This window comes from Lepisosteus platostomus, chromosome 16, assembly GCF_059453375.1.
Source record: "Lepisosteus platostomus isolate fLepPlt1 chromosome 16, fLepPlt1.hap1, whole genome shotgun sequence".
Classification (NCBI taxonomy): domain Eukaryota; kingdom Metazoa; phylum Chordata; class Actinopteri; order Semionotiformes; family Lepisosteidae; genus Lepisosteus; species Lepisosteus platostomus.
Window position 1 is genome coordinate 26,937,577 of NC_142626.1, and position 20,271 is coordinate 26,957,847.

At 50.0% G+C, this 20,271-nt stretch overlaps 2 protein-coding genes across 2 annotated transcripts in view; one reads left to right on the forward strand and one right to left on the reverse strand.

Moving 5' to 3' along the window:
• LOC148647124 (NACHT, LRR and PYD domains-containing protein 3-like) overlaps positions 1 to 20,271 on the reverse strand; it is a 405,714-nt gene that overhangs the window by 162,024 nt on the left and 223,419 nt on the right. The gene's annotated exons all lie outside the window — the stretch shown is intronic.
• The window catches only part of LOC148647125 (latent-transforming growth factor beta-binding protein 3-like), a 47,810-nt gene that overhangs the window by 22,044 nt on the left and 5,495 nt on the right, over positions 1 to 20,271 (forward strand). The window contains exons 11-16 of the mRNA XM_088609404.1: positions 1,017 to 1,100; positions 2,044 to 2,172; positions 5,920 to 6,057; positions 7,530 to 7,670; positions 11,481 to 11,609; positions 19,249 to 19,410. Coding sequence (XP_088465530.1) covers positions 1,017 to 1,100; positions 2,044 to 2,172; positions 5,920 to 6,057; positions 7,530 to 7,670; positions 11,481 to 11,609; positions 19,249 to 19,410 — 783 coding nt within the window. The remainder of the gene's footprint in view (positions 1 to 1,016; positions 1,101 to 2,043; positions 2,173 to 5,919; positions 6,058 to 7,529; positions 7,671 to 11,480; positions 11,610 to 19,248; positions 19,411 to 20,271) is intronic.

Sequence of the window (20,271 nt, forward strand, 5' to 3'; positions counted from 1 at the left end):
AAAACAAACAACAGCAATCACAAATGTGTAGTAATCAGCTACAATAAACAACGTGAATCCCTCTCTCTCTCTCTCTCTGCTCTGTGATCAGCATGCCCCACTGTAATGAAGTGGGCAATAAAACTGTCATTCCCCACACAGCTGACACAGAACCTGGAGCGTCCATTCCAGTGCAGGCTGAGCTGCTGGTACTTGGGCAGCTCAGAAACTACTACAGATTCATCTCAGATTCATATCTTCTGTGCAAGATCATTTGGACATTGAAATGAGCAACCTTTGTCTCATTTTTATCCAGCTCTGCTCTGATTCCAGCCCAAACCCCCCAGTGGACAGACTAAATCATTCATTTTGCAGACATTGAGACCCTGCTTGTATGAACAGGCATACCCTCAGTGTTCTCATGAATAGATCGAGGACAGGCACAGCACAGGACAAGGCAGAAGAACATATGGACCTGGAGAATATAAATTCCAGCATCTAGTTTCAGAGAAAGTCGTTGTGCTGCCTGCTAGCTTGACATAAGGGAACGGTCTAACGGTCTAAGGTGTTTGTTTCAGTCATCCTGGAACACAATAATAATAATAATAATAATAATAATAATAATAATAATAATAGAATGGTGAATTAACAATTCACTTATGGAAAGGTGTGTGTAACCAGTAAAAAAACGGTGTACATCTGGATGAGCCTTCCATCCTTTTTTAAACAGCTTCTTCCATTTTAGGGTCACAGAGGAGCTGGGGCCTATCCCAGCAAGAGCCAGTACATCGCAGGGCACACACTGACACATACACACACTCATATCAGGGCAGAAGCCAGTTAACCTACTAGCACGTCTCTGGGCTGTGGGAGGAAACCCACATGATCACAGGGGGAACATGCAAACTCCACCCAGACAAGCACCCCAGGTCCACATCTGAACCCAGGGCCCAAGCGCTGCGGGGCAGCAGTGCTTTAAACTGTGACACCGTCGTGTTCTTTCCCTGAAGCTCCTTTCCGATGCTTGTTTTCCGCAGCGGAGTTCCACTCCCTGTGTCCGATTGGAAGAGGCTTCTACATCGAGGAGAGCATCACAGAGTATGGGCTGCCAGCGCACAGAGGTAGGTTCTCGCTAAAACAAGAGATACATACACACCCCTATTTCTGTTATACAGCTGAACTTCCCCCTCCAAAACAAGCTGTTTTGTTTGTTTTGTCTTAGACAGCACAAAATGTATTACTTAATGTAATTAATGTGCCCGACATGTTGATTGTTGGAGTGCACTATAGAGATCCTGCAGATTTAATTTCTCCGCATAAGTGCTTCAATAAACTGCTTGTCAACAACAACAGCCACCCTTCTCCAGCATTGTGGTGGAAAATGCAAAGTCTAATTGTATTCAAATAAAAGCTGAAGCTCAGCAGCTGTGAGCCTGGCCTGTACCTGACTGGGAAACCTCCTGGGAAAGATAAAGGTGCTGCTGGAAGAGGTGTTAGTGGGACCAGTAGGGGGCGCTCACCCTGTGGTCTGTGTGGGTCCTAATGCCCCAGCATAGTGACGGGGACAGTAGACTGTAAAAAGGTGCCGTCTTTCAAATGAGACAAATGAGGCCCTGATTCTCTGTGGTCATTTAAAAATCCCAGGATGTTTCTCGAGAAGAGTAGGGGTGTTACCCTGGCATCCTGGCCAAATTTCCCCCCTGGCCTTTACCCATCATGGCCTCCTAATAACCCCCCTCTCTGAACTGGCTCCATCACTCTGCTGTCCTCCCCACTGAGAGCTGGGGTGTGGGGAGCGTTCTGGCGCATCATCCATGTGGGGGTACACACTGCTGGTGGTGGAGGGGATCCCTATTACCTGTAAAGAGCTTTGAGTCGATTAATATTATTATTAAACATATCTTAATGGTTTTTGCCAAACTGAGCACTTCAGGGGAGTAAGCTCTCCTGAGGGCATGGGCATCTGTTGGCACACAGTAGGTGCAGTTTCAGGCTCTCTCTTCTCACAGGAATGCTTTGTCTCATTCCTGCTGGGTGTTTTGGTTTCTCTCTGTGTCTTGGCAGATATCGACGAGTGTGTGCTGTTCAAGGAAGAGATCTGTAAAGAAGGCCACTGTGTGAATACACAGCCTGGGTATGAGTGTTACTGTCAGCAAGGCTTCTACTACGACAGTAACCTGCTGGAGTGCATTGGTAATTCTGTTCTCTCTATTGTGGTGTCTGTCTGAGCTTTAGTCAGAGGTAGGTGAGATGTAGCTGGTAGTTCTACCCAAAGCCACAAGAGGGCGCATAGAGGTCATCTTAAAAGGGAACTGCAGAGCTATTTTTACATTTCGTGGTTATGATGCCTGGCAGTGATGAATGCATGTAAAACCACAATGAAACTACCAAGTACACGGGCAGGTGTACAAGCTCCAGTTTACATCCAAAAAGAGACAAAGTTTCAAAGTATGCGTAACGCCATATTGCTGTCATTGATGCAAAAACAGCCCTATTAACACTGTAAACATTCTTTAGACCAAGCGAATTTCACTACGATATTAGCAGTAAAATATTTGCATCAAACCGGCGCGTACAAGGCAACACGTTTTTTAGGTACTTTAAAGCATTGGAATAAAAGAGCAAGCTGCCGACTGACTAAAACACACTCATAATAATTAACATTGTTAGGAGACCATGTTTCTCATTTGCTTACAGTTGCAGGGGTACAGTGAGCAGGAAGGGCCACTTTCATGCCACAATTCGTTTGAACTCTCACTCTCCAGCGGTTTCTCAACAAGGTACCAAACAGTGCCTTTACCTCAAAGAGGCTCGAGAGAGAGAAAACTGTTTCAAACGTCACCCACTCTCCGCAGTCTAGAGGCAGTTTCCACCTTTATACGTCTTGCTGATCATATAAGGGGAGCTGCAGTCCTAACGTCTCACACCAGTTTATTTAATCTCGTAACGCAATCAATTCATTGACGTTTTAGAAAAAAAGACAAATTCCAAATTAAGTCTACAATCATGAACTTTGTGAAAGTACTGTAAGGTTGCCATGTTGTCGAGATTTCATGAGAGCTGCGACTTGAAGCAGCCCTTCCTGCTCACTAGTCCCTGTGATGACTAATGTACTGAGATGTGAAGCGGCCCTTCCTGCTCTCTAGTCCCTGTGCTGACTGATGTACTGAGATGTGAAGCGGCCCTTCCTGCTCACTAGTCCCTGTACTGACTAATGTACTGAGATGTACGAGGGAATAAGTACAGGTTGAGCAGCAGACATTTCACTGCAGAAATGTTCCAGCGTGATCTGCAGGCAGAGTTAACCGGTGAGTAGTATTTGTCAGTGAAACCGTCTGGAAAAGGAGAGCAGTATTTCTAATGGATTAGAAGAGCTGGATCCACAAGCCTGCTTGTTTACCGGGTCACAGGGCCGCTCCACCTCACCAGAAGTCCTGCTGCCTCGTTCTGAATCGCAGAAACATGGTGCTGAGCAGACCTGGAAATGATGAAAACAGGAGGTTTTACAAGTTACCGTGCACAATTAACTTTCACCGTAGTTTGAAATGCACTCATCACTACCGACTTTTTCTAACCTCAAAATTTAAAAATGGTGTTGCAGTTCCCCTGTAACTTGGAAAGTTCTGACAGCAGAGGGTTGAATTCAAGGGAACTCCTAGGGCACCAAGTCTGAACTTTTTGTGTTTGTCTCACTACACACACTAGAAACGAACAGCCAACACAAAAATTAGAAAAACAAAACAACAAACAACATTCCGTTTTCTTTCTTCGAAAGTCAGTTTTGCAAGTTGTAGCATGTGTGGAGTGCCGCAGTTTTTTTCCCCAGGGTTTTTCCTCGTCTCCTCCTGCTGAAACTCATAGAACAAAGACAGATCCTGCGGGAGGCTTTATAAAAGCAGGTCCTGGGACAGTTTTCTTAGCCCTCCAGAATAAAACCCCAAATTGGGAAAACAAAATAAAAAAAGGGGTAATATTTTTCCAGATTTTGGAGCAGACATCCAACGGTGGCGAGTTTGCCCTGTAAATCACTGGAGCATTGCAGAAGACAGAGACGAGTTCCCTTCATTGATCAAATCAAACACGTCTCACGCAAGGGTGGTCGTTCTGCAATCCACTGGCACAGTCTGTTTACCTCAGTGGTAGCTGATCAGCTCGGCCAGTAAGAGTATCATCCCATCATCCTGAGCTTGTTGGTTGCTGGTTGGCCTGACTGCCTGCTCCCAAGCACAGGCTCCTGTCTGCCTGAGCACCCCCAGAGCTGGTCTGAGGTATCCCCAACTTTCCTTAGCGCAGCTGATTTCCAGTCAGCGACTGAAGAGTGAAACCCAAACCAGAGAGCACAAGTGGAAGCTGTGTGGGAACGCATTTAAAACCGAAAACGGGGCCCTTCTTTACACAGAGGGCGGTGGGAGTGTGGCGGTGGGGTTGAAGCCCCTACCCTGTCTCAAGACACAGCTGGGTGAGATCCTCCAGTCAGGACAGGGCCACTTTACACAAAGGGTGGTGGGAGGGGGGCCCAGCCATGTGATTAAAGCCGATACCCTGGCATCTCTCAAGACACAGCTGGATGAGATCCTCCAGACAGTCAGGACCACTTTACACAAAGGGTGGTGGGAGAGGGGGAACAAGCTGCCCAGCCATGTGGTTGAAGCTGAACTGCTTTCAAGAAACAGCTGGATGGGATCCTCCAGTCAGGACAGGAAGAACTTTTCTTTACACATAGGGTGGTGGGAGTGTGGAACAAGCTGTCCAGCCATGTGGTTGAAGCTGAACTGCTTTCAAGAAACAGCTGGATGACATCCTCCAGTCAGGACAGCAAGCTCTTCTTTACACAGAGGGGGGTGGGAGTGTGGAACAAGCTGCCCAGCCATGTGGTTGAAGCTGAACGTCTTTCAAGAAACAGCTGGATGACGTCCTCAGAAAAACGAACAACTCACTACCGCACAGGTCACAACAGCCAAATCGTTAACTAGTTAACTAGGCGAACGGTCAATGAGGTGAACTTCTGATTCCGAAAAGGAAAATAGCTTTTTTCTTTGCCTTCCGGGCGTTCCTCGAAGGCAATGCAGTTTGTAGCTCAGCTATTATCCGGTCTCGGTCTCCATACCTGGAAATGATAGTAACTGGGAAAGCAGGGGAGAGAGTTGACAAGTCCAGTCAGAGAGACGGATAACAAGCCTTTCTTCTTGTCTTGTCGTCTGAGCGTCTGGGGCGATCATGCAGGGGACGAAGATTTTATGTCTTCTCTTCTGCCTTCGTTGCGTAAACCAACAGGTACAGCTGGCACTGTGCTGGGGACTCTCACAAATTAAAGGGCTTTTCCAGCCATTCTTCCATCTGCTAACGGCTCTATCCAATTCAGGGTCACTGGGGGGCCAGAGTCTATCCCAGCAGGCGACAGGCACAAGGCAGGGAACACCCTGGATAGGATGCCAGTCCGTCACAGGACGCACACAGACACAGACACACACTCAGACCAGGACCAATTTTCCCAAAGCTGCTTAACCCCCCAGCCAGGATGTCTTTGCACTATAGGAGGAAACTCGTGCAAACTGATGAAGAACATGCAAACTCCACCCAGGCAGCACCCCAGTCCGCAAGGCCAACCACTCCGCCCAGCTAAATGGCTTTTGAAAGGGCAAAACGTTTGGCCATGTCGTTTTTTGTTTGTATGATTAAATGCTGTGTCAAAGATCTTTGTTTGAACACCTATGTGCTGTATAGGAGCAAGGTTAGGCTAGCTGAAAAAAACAAAACACTGGTGTTGGGCACGCCTCTGAAACGTCACTTAAAAGCCCACCGTCGTTTACTAAGCTGGGGGTCACGGGTAGCCTGAGATGCAGGCCTGCCCCCCAGTCGACGAGAGTTGGGTCTTCCCTGCTGCGGTGCCGCGATGAAGAGGGGAGCTTGCCCCGATCGGGCGCTGTTCTGTGCCACCAGACGTGGACGAGTGCCACGACGAGTCGCTGTGTGCCAACGGGGCCTGCGTCAACACTAGGGGCTCCTTCTTCTGCACCTGCACCCCCCCCTGGGCCTCCGACTCGTCCAAGAAGAAGTGTGTGATGCCCGCGGTCGTAGGTACGTGACAAGGGGTGAAGTCCTGTTCTGATGGGCAGCAGACCGGTCCTGGCCGGTACACTGCAGCAGCGCGGCGCGGCTCTTCGAGATTTAGAAAGTGTCAGAAAGACGCTTATTCCTCGTCAGGGCCACAGCACCTCAGAGGCTGTCCCAGAAGCGCAGGGCTCAAAGTAAGACCACCCCCTGGACGGGACATCAGTCAACCACTGGACACACACACACACACACACACCCACCCACCCCCTGGACGGGATGCCAGTCCATCACTGGACACGTGTACACACACCCACGCACCCTGGACAGGACGCCAGTCCATCACAGGACACGCGTACACACACCCACACACCCGCACACCCTGGACGGGATGCCAGTCCATCACGGGACACGCGTACACACACCCACACACCCGCACACCCTGGACGGGATGCCAGTCCATCACGGGACACGCGTACACACGCCCACACACCCGCACACCCTGGACGGGATGCCAGTCCATCACGGGACACGCGTACACACGCCCACACACCCGCACACCCTGGACGGGATGCCAGTCCATCACGGGACACGCGTACACACGCCCACACACCCGCACACCCTGGACGGGATGCCAGTCCATCACGGGACACGCGTACACACGCCCACACACCCGCACACCCTGGACGGGATGCCAGTCCATCACGGGACACGCGTACACACACCCACACACCCGCACACCCTGGACGGGATGCCAGTCCATCACAGGACACGCGTACACACGCCCACACACCCGCACACCCTGGACGGGATGCCAGTCCATCACGGGACACGCGTACACACACCCACACACCCGCACACCCTGGACGGGATGCCAGTCCATCACGGGACACGCATACACACACCCACACAACCTGGACGGGATGCCAGTCCATCACAGGACATGCACATACACCTTGGACATGCCAGTCCCATCACAGGACACGCACACACACCAACACAACCCCTGGACGGGACAGCAGTCCATCACTGGACACGCAAACACATCTACACACCCCCTGGACGGGACAGCAGTCCATCACCGGACACCCGCACACACACACACACACCCTGGATGGAATAGCAGTCCCATCACAGGATACACACACACTCACATCCCATGGACGGGACAGCAGTCCCATCACAGGACACACACACACCCTGGACGGGACAGCAGTCCATCACTGGACACGTACACACATCCTGGACATGCCAGTCCCATCACAGGACACACACACACACCCTGGACGGGACATCAGTCCCATCACAGGACACACACATGCCCTGGACGATACACCAGTCCATCACTAGACACACACACACCCTGGACGGGACACCAGTCCATCGCTGGACACACTTTGGGAAGTGAGTTTGGGAAGCCCCGTTCTGTGTTGTGTGCTGTTGTCTGGAGGCGATCCCCCCACCCCACCCCCGCCTAACACGGCAGGGTGCCGTTGCAGATGTGGACGAATGCCAGGACCCGGCCAACTGCAAGAACGGGCGTTGCCTGAACACCCTGGGGTCCTACTACTGCATCTGCTCCCTGCCCTGGACCCTGGCCACCGACCGCAACAGCTGCATCCCCCCCGAGGAGCAGGGTGGTGAGTAAGGGCGTACCCATCTTCATATTCGAAGGACTGCCCCCCAACCCCCCCAACCCCGACCCCACCCCGACCCCTTCAGCGCGATTTTAAGCCGGCGGGTGTTGCTTAAAATGGAAAGGGACCTGTTGAAAACCGCCGCAAGACGGGACCTCCTCCTCCTCCCTTGGCCTTCATCTCCAGTCTCCCTGGGGTCTTCTTATATCACGCCTGCTGGCTCGTAGAGCAGCAGCAAAGATCCGTCGGTCTTTAGCCAGTTCTTCTATGGTATCCCAGCTACGGCTCACGGCCTGCAGGTTCTCCTTCCACAGATCTCCGTCAAGTGGTTTCGGGGTCTTCCTCGCTGGCGTCTTCCCCCTTCAGGAGTCCAGCGCAGGGCAGTCTTAGTGATGGAGTTCTCCCTTCTCGCGTTCCGTCTCCCCCGTCTTCTCTTCCCGACGGTGGCCGTACTCTCTCGATGGCATGGGGGGGCTAGCCTTTCTTCGCCCGGAGGTAGTCCTTGTTCCGGGAGAGGCGTAGGATCCTTCCCAAGCCTGTGGGATGAAGTGTTGTGAGCTGGTTCAGATCTCCCTGCGCCATGCCCCAACGTTCTGAGCCATACAGAAGAGTTAGGGTTAGACACAGCTCTGGTATAGCTTCAGCAGGGTGCGAGTACTATATTGGGGTGACTTCCAAATGTTGTGAAGCATCCTAAAGACATTTCCAGCTTGAGTTAGTCTGTTCTGGATGTCCTTCTCCCTGGGTCTGTTTCGGGACGAACCAAGCGCTGACGATCTGAAATCTGTGCCTTTCCTGAACGTGGTTTTCCACTGATCACGGCTCCTGGTTTAGTAGCAGAGCTGACCCAGAGCCCCAGATCAGAGGGCAAACAGGGGTAAATTAATCCCTTAAACTACTGTGGGTGCATGTTACACCAGTCAGCCCCTTACAGCATAGACATCGCATATAACATACAATGAAAAGTATGTGTGAGGCACTTACTGTGGTTTTTCTTTTTTTAAGAACAAAAGAGGCCCAAATTAGGGAATTTAGGAACTGTAGAAACTTCTAATTGTTAAATATGTTCACTGATATTTAAATACGCACAGCAGTGAGCACCTCGCAGCTCTTCGGTCCCGGGTTCATTCTGTTCCGGACTGGGGCATCTTCCGTGTGGAGTTTGCATGTTCTTTTTTTTTGGTGTTCCGTTGTTGGCTCGTCTTCCAATGGCATGTCGGGGTCTTTAAAATGTCCCAGTGTGCTTGGGCGTGTGTGCGTACCCTTTAAGAACCGATGGCCCATCCAGGGATAGGCGTTGAGTCACTGCTACTCTTACCAGGAATAAGCAGATTTCACATAATGGGTAGACACCTTTTTGAATGTGTTTCTGGCCATGTACTGTTACTCCGGTATATTTTTAAATTGGTTTCAGCAAGGCTGTGATAAGAGCATAAAAAAGGTACAAATAAGAGGGGCCAGGGTGTTCATTTTAGTGACGTGGCTGGGTGCGGGTTCCAGACTCCCACTCCTCTTAGTGTAAAGGCTCCTGCCCCCTGTTCTCACTTTTAAGTGCACTGCTCTGTGGTTTCCGACTTGTGCCCTTGTTCTTCCTGCCTGGCCCCGTGACGAGCCAGGCAGAAATCAATCGTCGCGATCCTGCAAAAGATTCGGGGCGTCAGACGAGCAGGGGATCTCCTCAGTCGGGCTGACAGAGGGAGGTCACCCGTCAGCCAATAGGTATTAACAGCAAGATGAAAACAAGAGGGACAGGAGACCTCGAATTGCGCCGTCCCCGGTTTTGGCAGGTTCCGTTCAATTTCAAGCGATCCCTGTCTGATTGAAAGAGGCGAAAGGGGTTCTTTGAAAATATGAATATTGGTACGACCCCTGCGCTTGAATAATCCATGATGGGCGATTAACGAGGGAGGGCCAGGGAGGGGGGGAGATCTAAGCTGGGGCAGTTCAGTCAGAGCAGAAGGATGAGATGATAACTGTCTCCCGAACGTTACAGGTAAGTGTGACTGACGCACACAGCTCAGCCGAGTCCCAACCACGAGGCAAATTCCGAATGTTGTCTGCAGTGTTGAGAGAAACAGGTTTCCACATCAAGAGCAAGGATCACACATTCCTCAGTCTTCCTTCCTTCCATAGTTCACACATAAGGAAACTACAGTACATCACCTGCTGCCATACGGATGGAATGACCAAGATAAAAACATATCGAATGCACACGTGAAAAAACATTGCAATGCAGAAAATGCACTTCATTGGTAGAACGTGCATCCTGCACAGTGCCCAGATACTGGAAATCTGAATGCAGTCTAAAATCCGTCTTTTAACGTTGCGGGAGTAACGTCAGTATACATTGAAATATAATGACAGATGTCTGAGATATAATGATATGCGTTTTAAAAATGCATATTTGTTGATGGTCATTAACATTTGATAAATGTGTTCCAGTATGTGTTTTGGCCACTATTTGTAATGCAGGATGCAAACCGGATACCTCTTATTGATCTTTACACTGGTAAATAAATGTTGCGCTTTTACCACAATTTTACCATACTCCTGCTGTGGACTCTAGGGGGTCTCTACTCTGTTTTCACTTGCTTACTATAGTACTGGCCCCCAGGAAATGATGATGGGAAAGCCACAGAACTGTCACAAGACAATGATCAGTTTACCAAGATATCTCTCGTCTGTCTTGAGAGAGATCGTCAGCATATACACGTCTTTATCTGTCAGTTCTAAGTAGGCTAGGAGACTCTCGATAGCAGGTATCCTTGAAAATCAGATAGACAGAGGCCCCCTGACACTGTGTCTATCACAGAAGATAAGGAAAAGGCTTTATAGTGCTGTTTTTTTAAACCTGACACCAGTTCGGGCAGAGCGATGGCACTGTGGCTCAGGATCTGCGCCTGTGGCTGGAAGGTTGCCAGTTCAGATCCCGCGGCCGGCAGAGGAATCCTACCCCATTGGGCCCCTGAGCAAGGAGCAAGGCCCTTCACCCCAACTGCTCCAGGGGTGCTGTATAAATGGCCGACCCTGTGCTCTGACCCCCAGCTTCTCTCTCCCTGTCTGTGTGTCTCATGGAGAGCAAGTTGGGGTATGTGAAAAGACACATTCATAATGCAAGACATTGTATATGGCCAAAAAAGTGATCTATCTCTTGAGTTTGGACTTCAACCGTTAGGCCCTGCAGAGTGCAAAATCGCTGCGCAGAAAAGCACAGGTTTTGAGTAACTCAAAACACCCAGATTGTGACATGTGAGCAGAGCAGGAATGAGTGTGTATCAGGTGTTATACAGTATGTGGTCATGCTGCATCGATCTGCATCTGCATCCATCAAACCCCCAGAAATCAAAGAGCCTGTTGGTTTCTCTGTCCTTTTTATGACGTCACTTCGAGTCTCAGCATCAGCTCCCCCACACTGCCTCCACCCAACGAGACCGCCCCGTCTTTCCGCCCTGCACCACCTGCAGTCATCAGCGCGATCAGTTGCCTGACTAGCCAGCCGATCAGGGAGTCTGCTGTGTTGTGCGCGCACATGCCTGTGGCTCGAGGAAGGGTTGTGTTTCAAGCCCCTCCTTTGATTTCTCCCTGGGGGCCGAAACACATGCCTCTTTTGCTACCCCCCCCACCCCTCTTCCACGTCCCCCATGGCCGGGGGGGGAGGGGCTGGGGCTCGACCCAGGCGAAGCGGTCCTGCTTTTGCCTGCCCGTGCCGCTTGTTGGGGCGAGACAGCAGGGAGAGAGAGAGAGACACCTGTGCGATGTACCCGGATTGTTTTTGCCTTGTGTAACCCCCATGTCTGTGGTGATCCCTTGCAGATGTGAATGAATGTCAGGACCCATCCTATTGTAAGAATGGAGTGTGTATCAATACGCCTGGTTCCTATCACTGCATCTGCACTCAGCCCTTCACCTTCAGCGCTGCGCTCAAACAGTGCGTCTATGACGGTGGGTATCAAACGCTGCTGAGCAACTTTAGCGTTAGGGCTAGCTGCTGCCAGGGTGGAAGTGGCGCTGGCCAGGCTGGGCCACGTACTGACTGCAGGAGGGGGGGGGGGTGCCCCCGTTAGTGACGGGCCCAGGGGGTCGGGGCCGACCCTCGGCACAACAGAGCCTCCTTCAGGCCGCCGACTGGCCGGCAGGAAGCCATCAGCGTGGCGTCACGTGCGTCCGGGAGGAGGTCGTCACCGGGAATCGAGATTGCGGGTTTCTCCCCCTCCCTTTCCCAATTCCCCAGTCCCAAATTTCGGACGGGCTGCAGCTGCTTTTTGTGCGCCGTGTGCTTGTTCAGTTGTCGGGAAGGCAGGCGGTAAAACTTGAGTTTTGCCACTCGGAAGAGCGACATTTCATAGCTTGACAGAATCGCGGAAAGGAGGAAAGCGCAGTAAAAATCAACAGCACCCCATGAATGTTTCCTGTGATTATAATAAGAATCGCTTACACTTATTGGACCCTCCACTCAGAGCTCTTTCCAGGTCATGGGGATCCCCTCCACCCCCAGCAGTGTGCCGCCCCCACCTGGATGAGGCACCAGTCCGCTCCCCACACCCCAGCTCTCAGTGGGGAGGAGAGCAGAGTGATGGAGCCAGTTCAGAGAGGGGGGTTATTAGGAGGCCATGATGACTAAAGGCCAGGGGGGAATTTGGCCAGGACAGTGGGATAACACCCCTACTTTTTTCGAGAAACGCCCTGGGGTTTTTAATGACCCCAGAGAGTCAGCACCTCGGTTTAGTGTCTCCATCTCTATACTGGGGCATTCGGGTGGCGCCCCCTACTGGTCCCACTAACACCTCTTCCAGCAGCAACCTTGGTTTTTCCCAGGAGTCTCCCCTCCAGGTACTTGCCAGGATCACTCCTTATGAGCTTCAGAAGTTTGCCAGATGTGAATTGCAGGGTAACATGGCTGCTGCTTGGTGTTTGTGTGTGTGCAGTGCTGTCCAGTCCTTGTCACTTGTCAGGCTTGCTCCCACTGTGGATGTGGGGTGGGGTGGAGGGGGTTGCCACAGTAACCAGCCACCCCTCCACGAGCCTGTCACACTGTACCGGTTACCATGGGAAGTACAGTCCACCAGTAAACCTGCATCACCTGCAGGGCGATTTGCATCAACAGCCGGACCAGGTGGTGCAGAATGTCTAAGGTTTGCTGGGAAGGGGGTACAGAGGTGACCTCTATGACTGAGTCTGCTCTACGAGTGTCGCTCGAAGCCCCTCAATTTTATAATTCCCCCATCTCCTGTCTTGTACTTCCTCGGATTCCTGACAGCGTTTTGTTTTCTACCATGTCTTTTGGATCACCCCCTGCTCTGGTTTCTCTCTACACTGGTAATCTCAGTTTAGACCCCGGCTTGCTGTACAGACTGTTTGTGCTTCGCTACAGTGTCCAGTACCAGCTTTGACCACAGCCAGTTTCTGACCACAGACTCTGGATTTCTGTTTCGTCTGCTTTCCCCTGCTTGTGCCATCTGGTATACCTGTCCCCTGCTCTTGGGTTCATTTTCCCAAAAAAATGGGCAGCAGCTTTGTTCCTGTGCGAGCGGAGCTTTCCTGCGTTTTCACTGTGGTTTTACCATGCTTTACTGCACTGCAATCCACCTTTACCATGGTACACCAGCAAACAAGTATAGAATCTACCCCCACCGAAGAACCCGTCGAGCATGCGTGTTTCTCAGCCTCCAAGCTGTTATCTCATCACGGAAAAGCCTCTGCTCAGAGGGCAGAGGTGTGCGGGTTCGAACCCGTCCGACTCTGGCTAACTCATTTCCGACTGGAACACGAGATCTCCGATGCAACTGGGAACAAAGGGATGGCAGCCCCCATAATCTGAAATTCTGGGTGTCCGTCCTCCAGCTGACATGAAAGCCCTAAAGGAGAGGGTGTCTTGGTGTTACCGTATCAAAATCAATATTGATATTGATATTCACCTGCTTTGATAGACATGACAAGGGTCAGCAGACACTGTAGCACATTATACATTATACAGCATATTATAGCATTGACTTTAATATTTGCAATGCTGTACTTCAGTGTTTTCACAGAATCTATACCATCGCATATTTAACCTCTAGTGTATCGCAAGCCTTATACTTTTGATTTCTCAGGAATTTCAAAGCGTTTATTACAAATACTAAAGGTTAGAACCTGTAAAAACTAAACTTGGGTCACGTAAATATCTGAAGTTAGAAGGAGAGGTAAAAGAAGGTAAGTTCTTGTTCAAAAGCCTTTGGTCATAAAACTGCATATGATTCACTGAAAGGGAATTCAGAACCCTGTACTCTACAGTATCTCTGGGCTTATGAAAACATGACTGCGATATCTACAATCCCCCATGAATATCTTTATATACTCTTTGGGGAATTAAAACCAAGGGGTTTTCTGATATTGTCTTAACTTTTTTGGCAAAATTATTTTACACCATCCATGTCTGTTACAATACTGTAGCAGTCCACCCCCTAGGCACTGCACTGCCCCTTGACCTTTGCCCTTTCACCTTTAGCCAGGCTAGCTCCCTCCTCTTCCTCGTCCTTCTTAAAGGGATGGAAAGTGGGGAAGGACCTTCTCTTCCTTCGAGTCCTCATGTCTCTGTCTCTCTCTCTTGCACCTGATCTCCCGCTCTGTGATCGGCTCGCCCGCTTGTGATCTTCCTGGGCAGGAAAGCTGAGAGAGCCTGGATCTGCTATTCCTGCCTGGCACTTCTGCACGCGCGGGCGCAGCTGGGATCAGTGCCCTGTGGCTTAATCCATTTAACGGCTTTTAATGACCCCCCTCCTGCCAGGCGCTTGACGCTGCTGCGCTGCTTTCCGTTGAAGCGCCTTGTTCTCCTGCATCTGGAGGTGGCTGAGCTCTGAAAAGATGTTATCCGGCAACCGTTGGCGGTGATGGCCTCACAAAACGATTAACCGCGTACAGGCGCTCGCCCCGCTGCCCGTTAATAACATGACACCCATCCCTTTTTCTGAGTGGTGAACCATTCAGGTTAAAAAAACGGTTCAAAGTTTGTATTCAGTACGAAAGGGCGCCGCAATGTAATATAATAGGAATATGATATTGCATAATATAAATTACTATAAAAAGTAATAACATAGGATACTGTTGTATATTATAGCATGTATTCATGTCTAAAATAATGTTGTTAATGATGTAATGCAAAGTTATAAACAATGTTGCATAACTAGATGTTTTGAGTTAGGACTGTCATGATTCATGCTGTGGTCAGGATTATGATGTTGTTATTAATTCCAGTCGACAGCAGAACCTAGTTAATATTTCATCACGGTCTCGCCGTTAATGCTTCAGGATATATATATAAGTTAGCGCTCCTTATAAGTAGGCCTGTCAGGACTGCATTTCCCAGAATCCTCTGGGGCAGTAAGGCGCTGCTCTCCGTCACCTGATTGGTCGCCCAAAGACAATGGATCAGATGACTGTTTAAAAAAAGCAGTAAGCAGAAGTTACCTGGCTCAGGTCTTGGTGCAGACAGGGGTTCCGCCCTCAGCCCCTCAAGACAGTAGGCATCCATTCACACAGACTGACACAGGACGCCTCTGCTTCCTGGGTTTTGAACCGTTACCTGACCAATTGTCTTCCTGCAACTGGTCAGGTGACTTGAGAGCAGCAGCTCACTCCCCCAGAGGGTTCTGGGGAATGTGGTCCTGACAGGACTGTTCTCTCATAGTAGTTGTAAATTCCATTTGAAATCCCTGATCGAAAGTGTTGTCCGGTAGTCTGTATTCCAGATTTTAGACTTTATAAAAACACTATATTAGGCAATACTACAGTATAGAATATATACTGCTCTGATGTTTGTATCTGGTGGACTTATGAAGAGGCTGTATATTAGTTGAATGTACAGGGTAGTCACAAAAATGCTCTGTTGACTGAATTATAAGTTTGTATTTTGTGTAGACAGTGTACTCCGAATATTCATGTTGGGTACACCATTCTGCTTCTAGAAAACCCCTAATATCATCTCGGCTTACCTTCAGCATTGTGACATTACTGATTCTAGTCGGTTAATACCCACCCAAAGTGATTCATCTCTCATCTCCTCCACTTAAATTGATTTTCTGGAATGGTTTTAGCGCTTGTGCTCAATGGCCAAGTTCAGTTCCCCCCAAAAAAGATGTGAGTTAAAGAGGAACATTTTACTCCTCTCGTTCAAAGCTGAGATACTGTAATAAGACCACATCATCAGCTCCTTAACATCCAGCAGAGAGTTGTTATTACAGTTTGTAAAACTGTTAAATCTTTTTTGTAAATTTCTAGCAAAAGATGAAGTGACCAGTTTACTGTTGACCTGAAAATATATATTTATAGGTTCTATATATATATAGATCTATAATTAAAGATGTTTTCTGGTCACATGTGCTGGTATCTTAGGGATTTACATGGTAATGAAATGTGCACACAGAAAGTCTCGTTACGGAGCTCCTGTTAGGAGTCTGAGCAGTACCGTTCGATGTGAAGGAGAGGCGACAATCCTGAAGGCAGGCTTCAAGTTAAATACACAGTAGCTGTCAGTAGCAAGACTAGGAATAATACAAAACGGGAGTGTGTTCATCAGTGGGGTTCTTGTAACCATGCATACATATTCTAACTGCTCCATCCAATTCAGGATCACGCGGGGGCCGGAGTCTATCCCAGAAAGCAGTGGGCACAAGGCTGGATACCCCTTGGATGGTCACCAGTCCATCACAGGGCACACACACACTCACACCAGGGCCAGTTTTCCCAGAAGCCAGTTACATCGACCGGTACGTCTTTGGACCGTGGGAGGAAACTGGAGCACCCAGAGAAAACCGATGCCAACGGGGGAGGGGGACATGCAAACTCCACACAGATAGCACCCCGAGTCCAGACCTGAACCCAGGGCCCCAGCGCTGTAAGGCAGTAACGCCCGCCACTGCACCTCCATACTCTCCCTTTCTGGGTACTCTTAACTGAAAATAGCAGCAAAGATGCAGGAAGAGGTCAAATAAGTCGATCTAAAGAACTATTACACCACAGGCAGAGGTGATGATGAGCACCAGGGATCCCCTATGGGTTGGAACAGGCCTGGCCTGCAGGACTTCTGAGCCTATGTAGGGCTCAGGGGCAAAGTCCAAATGGACAGACGCAGTAGAGTGCTTGTTGGAAGAAAGAATTGACCAGACTACTTTAATAAACATCAGACCCTAGATTGGGGTATATTAAGGAAAGCAGTGATTCTCTTCACATTGAAGGTCAGTAGGTCGCTTACTGTATCCACTAGCAACTCAATGAGCTGGGCAGGCCAACTCTCTGTCTCTCATTTATAACTTCTTTATGTTTTCATGAACTGGGGGGAACGGCTAACTTAGCGCATGTCATTTAACCTCATAGTTTAACACCATGGAAAGAGAGCTCCCCTCTACATTTCAATCTGACTTGGCCGTGAGTGTTTTCGGTATCAAAAACCAAGAATACTTATTGCATGCTCTTAAACTGCATGAGTGAGGCTGCTGTATTTGCAAAGACAAAGGTCAGCATTGGGTGAATAGGGCGGCTAGTCTGTTGACTTCAGGATCTGTTGTTCCAGTGGAATGTGTGGATTTTGTCGGCTATAAGGATCCGATCCCCAAATTGTCGGTTCGCCTGTTCCCCCCAAAAAAATGCTCTCATTCCTGGTGAAAGTCCCAGATGCTTAGGGCTTAAGGCAGGCCGATACCCCCATACCCCATATCGATGTACCACACACAAGCACACAGGGATAAATTCAGAGACGCCAGGTCTTTGGAAGGTGGGAGAAAGAGGAAGCAACCCGTTTGACTGTAACGGGCCTCAGCGCGCCTGAGCCAGTTCCAGCAGTGACATCACATCTAGCAGTGACATCACATCACCCCCCCCCCTTCAATGTAGGCCATGTGGAAGATGTAGAACTCTCATGGTGGAGGAGCTATCCCCTGTCCAGGGAGGGGCGCTGTGCTGTGAGCGATCAGGATTGAATCCCAATAGTAGGGGCAAGAACAAATGCTCTCTTCACAAGAACATGGGACAGACCATGCAGACTCCACCCAGAAGGTATCTCACTCCCAAATCAAACTCGGGACCCAGAAGCGATGAGCCAGTAAGCACTAATTCCCATGTGACAGTTTACGATTTAGAAATATGTCTACCATTTATCTGCATCGTGAAAATGAGAATGTAGGGCTGATTTTTAAGCATTTTTTTTCAATTCCTTAAGCCTAGCACAACAACACTTCCACACACTCCACCATTATTGAATTCCAGTGCATTCCAGCAGTCTTTGGAGGGGTGCAGAAGGTAATTCGGGTATTTAAATAGATGCCTGCCTGCTCTCTCAGGGTGTTCTCTCCGGCTTCTGAACAGTGCTGTTCTCCTACATCTTCTGTATGCAAGTACTGTTGCAGCAGCTAAAAATGTCACCAGGTTTATCAAACAGGTATATGCGTGTGGATTTGCACACCAATCCTACACACTTGATTCAAATCCGAATGAAGGTCCCTATAGAAAGTCCGAGGCAGTATGCCGTACAAATCTAGCTAAAACGAATCAATGTCAGGTGTTAAAGGTCGTAGTGATGCAATATCAGGAGATTTGAAATCCCTTGATTAATACAGAACATACCAGAGCACAAGAGCCCCGTTGGCCCTGTTTGGTTTCTCGCACGCACCTGCTGGCTTCTGGGTGATTCGTCAATACAGGAATATGCCGCAAACAGGTCAGAGATGACACCCCAGAGCAGACCTGTTCGGCTCGTCTCGCCAGTCTGGTGCTGTACCGGACCGATCCAGAGGTCAAGAGCTGTCTCCGTCAGCAAAGGCTGGGCAGCAGGATCTGGGAGGGGAGGCGGGTGAGGGGGCTTGTTTCAGAGCTGATCCAGAAGCAGTCCGGGGTTCAAGAACGGATTCAGTGACGCCATCTGGCCTGGCCTGCTCCTCAGAGACGCGTTTTGAGTAATAACAACACCAATATAGCACTTTACAGGTCATGGGGATCCCCCTCCACCACCAGTAGTGCGCAGCCCCACCTGGATGAGGCGCCAGTCCGCTCCTCACACACCAGCTCTCAGTGGGGAGGAGAGCAGAGTGATGGAGCCAGTTCAGAGAGGGGGGTTATTAGGAGGCCATGATGGGTAAAGGCCAGGGGGAAATTTGGCCAGGACACTGGGGAAACACCCCTACTCTTTTCGAGAAATGCCCTGGGATTTTTAATGACCACAGAGAGTCAGGACCTCAGTTTTACGTCTCATCCGAAGGACGGCGCCTTTTTACAATATAGTGTCCCCCGTCATTATACTGGGGCATTAGGACCCACACAGACCGCAGGGTGAGCGCACCCTGCTGGCCCCACTAACACCTCTTCCAGCAGCAGCCTCAGCTTTCCCAGGAGTCTCCCCTCCAGGTACTGGCCAGGCTCACACCTGCTGAGTCTCCAGTGGGGCTGCCGGTGAAGCTAAGCAGGTGTTCAAGTTGACAAGCCGCCCCCAGAACACGCAGTAGCTCTTGACATGAGCGTTCTTCCGCAGCGAGGGCATTCTGGGAAGGCGCTCCCAGACCTGTAAGGCGTCTCTGTGTCTCTTTCTCTCTCTCTCCCTCTCCTCCTCCACCAGACCGCACTGCTGCCCACAAGGACGTGTGCTTCCTGCAGGTGGACGAGGACCTGATCTGCAGCATGCCCCAGAACCGCCTGCGGGTCACCTACTCCGAGTGCTGCTGCCACTACGGCCGGGGCTGGGGTCCCGAGTGCCGCACCTGCCCCCAGCGCAACTCAGGTACCCCCATCTGCTGCACCTTCGCCATGGTAGAGTTTCCAGGAAGTACAGCAGACTCCCCCAGCAACCCAGGGTGCAGTCAAGCTATCAGGATTCCCTGCCCTGCTGCTAGGGCTAGGGCTAAGGTTAGGGTTAGGATGAGGGTAACCTAACCTAGGCCCTGTGACACTAAACAAGCAGGCTTGTGGATCCAGCTCTTCTAATCCAGTAGAAATACTGCTCTTCTCTCCCAGGCGGTTTCAGTGGCAAATACTACTCACTGGTTAACTCTGCCTGCAGATCACGCCGGAACATTTCTGCGCTGAAATGTCTGCTGCACAACCTGTACTTATTCGCTCGTACATCTCAGTGCATTAGTCATCACAGGGACTAGTGAGCAGGAAGGGCTGCTTCATGTCACAATTTGTGGAAACCCTCGACAACACGGAGACTCTCCAGCATTTTCCCAAAAGTATTTTGTGCCTAATTCGGAATGTTGTCAAATTTTGCGATACCGTCAGTGGATTTATTTTTGTCACTGAGATCTAATATCCGGTCTGAGAAATTGGGACTACGGTTCCCATTTAAAAAAATATATATATATTTAAATTGTTACCATTGTATTGTTAGTAAGAAATGCGTACAGGCAGGCTAGAACTGTTACCTTGTGTTGCAAAATCAGTGCCGGTTCAAATCATGGATTCATGACTGGTCACCATCGTCAATGTGGTCCCCAGCACACATCGCATGATCGGAAAGCTGCTTGGTGTACCCGGGGGCGCAGTTTTCTTGTTTGCGCCCCCTCCCTCCCAGCATGCCTTTCTGTGTCTACGAATGCGCGAAGCCCGGACGATTCGTTTGCAAGGGGGACAGGGGGGCCAA